The 5,181-nt window shown below is 40.8% G+C and overlaps 1 protein-coding gene across 1 annotated transcript; it reads left to right on the forward strand.

The window, feature by feature from the left end:
* The first annotated feature begins 652 nt into the window (after positions 1–652).
* On the forward strand, positions 653–1,687 carry LOC101611376 (melanoma-associated antigen B4-like). The gene has a single exon (XM_004653814.2). It carries the CDS (start codon positions 653–655, stop codon positions 1,685–1,687), a length of 1,035 nt encoding a protein of 344 aa, XP_004653871.2.
* Positions 1,688–5,181: the final 3,494 nt, after the last annotated feature.

Consider the following 5,181-nt stretch of genomic DNA (forward strand, 5'->3'; position numbering starts at 1 on the left):
CTGATGTTAAAATGGTGGAATATGCTAGCAACTCTTGGGGCAACCTAGAAATTCAAAATTTTTCAAGGTGGTCCTAAGTAATTGAGATGCCCTATCCCTTCCTTGCCATGTGGTCACAAAGTGGGCAGGCTTGGCAAAGTTAGTACACTTATGTGCAGCTAACTGATACATGAGCAGATTGAAATATGAGAAACACAAGAATAAGGGACTGGAGTACTGACAGAATGGAGGAATTTAGAAACCTGGTCCTGTTGTGGTGATGGATGAGAGCACAGGGTTAAACACAGTCTCCTTGCAGGGCATGTCCGAAAGCTAACTTCCTCTGGATTCCAGGGACAATTTACATACTCAGGACAGTATCACAGTACTATGAGTAGGAGTGACAAGGCTCAAACATCAAAAGACAGGGAGCCTGGCTGTACCTCAGCAGAACTTACAATATGAACAGAACGCTGTGTATGTGGGGAAGGGCAGAGGATTATGAGAGCACTGCACTCATGGAAATTAGGGAAGGAAAGGTGGCAATGAGAAAGACAAAGGCTACCAACATGCTGAATGGATTCACAGTGTCTCCTTTTCCTGATGCAGGTTTCCCTGTCACTTGCTCTGCTACCAACATTCCTGCCAGCTGCCATCCCTGGTCATACACATCATGCCCCGAGGAAAGAAGAGTAAGGCACGTGCTCGTGAGAGACGTGACCAAAACAGAGTCCAGCACCAGAAGCTCAAAGGTGCTCAGGTCAGAGCAGCAAAAGAAGGAGTGTTACCCTCTTCCTCTGCACATGCTTCTGCAGATGCTTTTCCCAGCATATTTGCTGCTGGCTTCCCCCACACATCTCAGTCACCTGTACCTCCTGCGGATGCTGGTACAGGCCTTACCATCAGAAGTTCTGGCAAAGGGATCAAGGGCCAAGTCACTTCTAGGGTCAGAGCAGCTGGGACTCTCTCCTCTCGTGAGACCCCAATGAATGATCTCTTAAAGAGCAAGACAGAAATGCTGATGCATTACATGCTCAGCAAGTACAAAATTAAGCAGCCTATGAGGAGGGGAGAAATGGTGAGAGTTATCAACTACAGGCTCAAGGAAAAATTCCCTGAGATCCTCAAAAGAGCCTGCCATCAGTTGTATTTTGCTTTTGGCCTTGAGCTGAAAGAAGTGGAGCCTACTGGAAAATACTTCAAGCTTGTCAGCAAGCTACATTTGGACGTTAATGGGAGCAACAGCCTCCAGCTGTGTGTCCCCACCATGGGGATTCTGATTCCTCTCCTGAGTGTCATCTACATAAATGGCTACTGCGCCTCTGAGGGGAAAATCTGGCACTACCTGAATCAGATAGGTGTCTACGATAGAACCCCACACATTATCTTTGGGGATGCCAGGAAGCTCATCACCCAAGTGCTAGTTCAGGAAAAGTACCTGGAGTACCGCCAGGTCTCTGACAGTGATCCTCCCCTCTATGAGTTCTTGTGGGGTCAGAGAGCCTATTCTGAAAACTGCAAGGAGGAAGTCCTGGACTTTCTGATCAAGTACCACGAGGCTCTCATCGAGGACGATGAATTCCCTTATCCAGGTATCTCCTGGGAGGAGGACAACAAAGTTCAAGCTGAGAATGCAGCCAAGGATGGCACAAGATGCAAGGCCAAGGAACAGACTAAGGACAAGCCTTGGTGCCCTAAGCTCACGTGAGATCTCTATTGACGTTTGCTTTTTTATTTAACCGACTTTCTTGTTTGTTCTTTCTGTGTGTAAATATGTTTTAATAATTTCTTTGATGAGTGTTATCAAAGTCTTTATAGAAGGTCAGAATTTATCCAGTTACGTGATTGCCAACATGAGTGATGCAAATTTTTTTTCTGTGTAATGCACATTTTAATTGTATATGCAGAAAATGTAGACTTTATGGACTGTAAGACAATAATGTTATTTGAAAATTGCTTAGGTCTTTACAGATCAGTCAAGCAGTGTGTCTTAACAAATATAACAGATATGTTCCTATGTTTGCTCCGTTTATTAAAGAATAAATTAATGCATTATGCTTCAGATCTCTTGGTTTACTTTTGCACCTTCTCCACGCAAAAATTGAATACCTCTTTTGCAGATGTTTTCAATCTTTGTACTTGGGTTGCTTAGTTCAAATGCACTTGCTCCTACCTTTGCCTAGATTTTAACAGGTGCCCTCACTATGGAAGAGGGTGATATATGGTCTATTTTGAAGGAAGCCACATATGTCATTTTGAAGTAGATGGAAAATATATTGTAGGTTAAATTACAAAATGAACAGATTTTTGTCCAAAGATTATATTTAATTTGTGATATAGAATGTATACATTTCATACCATTTTCTAAATGAATGGTAAAAAAAGTAGTACAATATGGATGGGTCACAAAGAATAGGTTAAAATTTTCACATTAATTAGTGTCTCTCTTAAGGCCATGTTAGTCAAATAATGTCACAAAGGTTGATTTCACACAGATCTCCCTTGTCCTAAAAGCAGAATACCAACTCACTTCTCAAGAGAGAGTAAAAGCTTCATACATTTTGTGATGTGTCCAATTTCAAAGGCCTGTTTTGAGTCCACAGTAAAATCATACTCTAGTACTAAGAGATACAGTTCCACTTTTCCTATGTTGATGGACATATCTGGGCTTTAACGAAAATTTCTTCAACATATGTTGAATGTACGTTAAGGTATATCAAGCACTACCATTGGACAAAAGGTCTAGTTTAGAATTCATAGCTTGACCCAGGAAAATTTCAAAATACATGTATAGGTAAATGGAAAATCAAGTAGTAAAAGACACTGGATGTTATAAACAGAAACTGCCTGGCTTCCATATAAGCAACTTTCACTCCAAAACACTTTCTCTGCATAAAGCAAATTTTTCATGACAGAAGTCACATGAGAATGTAATACTGGGTAATAACTTCAAGGATTTAGTATACTTCTTTGTTTTTTGGTTCCATTTACATTTTTTGAAGTATCCTGAGCAGGCTGTCCTGTCCTAAAGTTCCTCCATGTCACACAGCTCCAAGAATAATGAAGTGTATGAAGCCATTTTTCAGTAAGGCTACATAAGAGTTATATTTAAAGAGTTGGCAGGGTTTGGCAATTCCAAAGAGGAGATAGTCCATGGGGCAAATATGACCTAAAGATTGGGATACAAACACACTTATGAGAAAACTGGGACAACCAGAGATTCAGAATATGAAGTGTATCACTGAGAGTTCTGCCTCATCCATTTTCTTTGACAGAGTTCTTGGAACTGGTGAACTAAGAAAACCCTGCATATACTCTAAGTGCTTATGAAGGTCTTAGTATTCTGTAGTAGCTTGTCCAGTTCAAGAGAGAAGGAAATCTCAAGATTACCTATGGTTAGGCCATAAACCAGTATGAGGGTAATATATGTACCATCAAAAACAGAGGTTGTCAAAGGGGAAGCTTCCTGAATAAAGGCAAACAGAGAATAAGGGAAACATCACCCAAGGCTTTCCAGGAGACAAGCATGTCATTCCAGTGAAATTTGGCAGAATAGAGGTAGACTCAGAAACAGGAATACTGGGCTGGAGAGATTCCAGGTAAGCCTGGACTAGAGTGAGGAGCCCCTACTGTTAAAAATCAAATAAATAAACAAATAAAATGAACTCTGTGGACTTGTGATGGTAAAGTTCTGTTGTCAAACTGGGCTTAGCAGTTTAAATGTGTGCGAAGCCAAAGGACCTTGGTTTGATTCCCCAGGACCCACATAAGCCAGATGCACAACGTGGCACATATGTGTGGAGTTCATTTGCAGTGGCTGGACACCCTGGCACACACATTCTGTCTCTCTCTCCCTCTCTCTGTCTCTCTCTCTCACTATATCTCCCTCTTTCTCACACTCTGTCAAGTAGATAAATAATTAAAATTTTTAAAAAAGGAAATAGGAGTATTTAGAGTACTAAGGGAGGCTACACTGAGCAGAGGCAGAAGACTGACCTTGCATTTGCCCATATAATGATAGGAAGTGTGTGTAAGGAGACATCCCCAGGAAGAAAAGATTCATATGTGGCTGCAAAACTGCTTTCAGAAATGAATATCATGGTGATTCTGGTATTATGAATAAATTTCACCTTTCAGGGCTTCACAGAGCAGGATGGTTATGACCTAAGCAATTGGAAGGCATAGTTTAGTGAACTGGAACATTGCCTACATTGAGCTGTCCTCACACATGTCCATCCTTTGTCCAGTTTATACATACATACATACTTACATACATACATACATACATACATACATACATACATACACACACACACACACACACACACACACACACACACACACACACATATATATATATATATATATATATATATATATATATATATATATGACATTTAATCAGAAACTTCCACCACACTTTGCTACAGTTTCATGGCCATCTCATCATTTAAATGAATTCATCCCTAAATGTGGGAGGGCAAAACCCCAATCCTGTAGCTCTGTGTCTGTCAACTGAGAGTCATGATGGAATAATTGTGGCTTCAAAAGGCTTTTGCTACCTGAAGCTCTTCCAGGAGTCTTCAGCAATCTCTTTTATAACCTGTTCTAAAGCCGTAGTTTCACTTTCAGGTAAAATTCTTTTCTCTATTGCTGTTTGGGTGTGGCCTTGAGTTCTGCCAACAAGATACTGAGATTTTTGGAAAGAAGTACCAGAGGCATATACTACCACGATGGTCATTGAAAAGCAGTAGGCCTCATGTCAGCAGCGCTGGGACTACCTTGTGTGCCAGGAACCCGATAGGATGCTTGCAAATAACACTGGGCTATACTGATTCCATACACAAACACCACTCTATCAGAGGTTCTAAACATGAAAATGTAGTCTGAAGTCTGGTGGTATCATAAGTAGTGCAAGGGGTCATTACAAGGTCATTGAAATCTGTGGACTTAAGCCATGTGTGGGGGTGCATACCTTTAATATCCACACTTTGCAAGGAGAGACAAGAGGATTTCTGTGAGTTCAAGGCCAGCCTTAAAAACTACATAATGTATTCCAGGTAAGCCTGGACTAGAGTAAGGAGACCCTACCATTAACAATCAAATAAATAAATAAATAAACAAAATGAACTCTGTGGACTTGTGATGGTAAAGTTCTGTTGTCAAATTAACATGACTAGGAATTCACAGACATTCCCCTTG

Source organism: Jaculus jaculus, chromosome X (assembly GCF_020740685.1).
Source record: "Jaculus jaculus isolate mJacJac1 chromosome X, mJacJac1.mat.Y.cur, whole genome shotgun sequence".
Taxonomy (NCBI): domain Eukaryota; kingdom Metazoa; phylum Chordata; class Mammalia; order Rodentia; family Dipodidae; genus Jaculus; species Jaculus jaculus.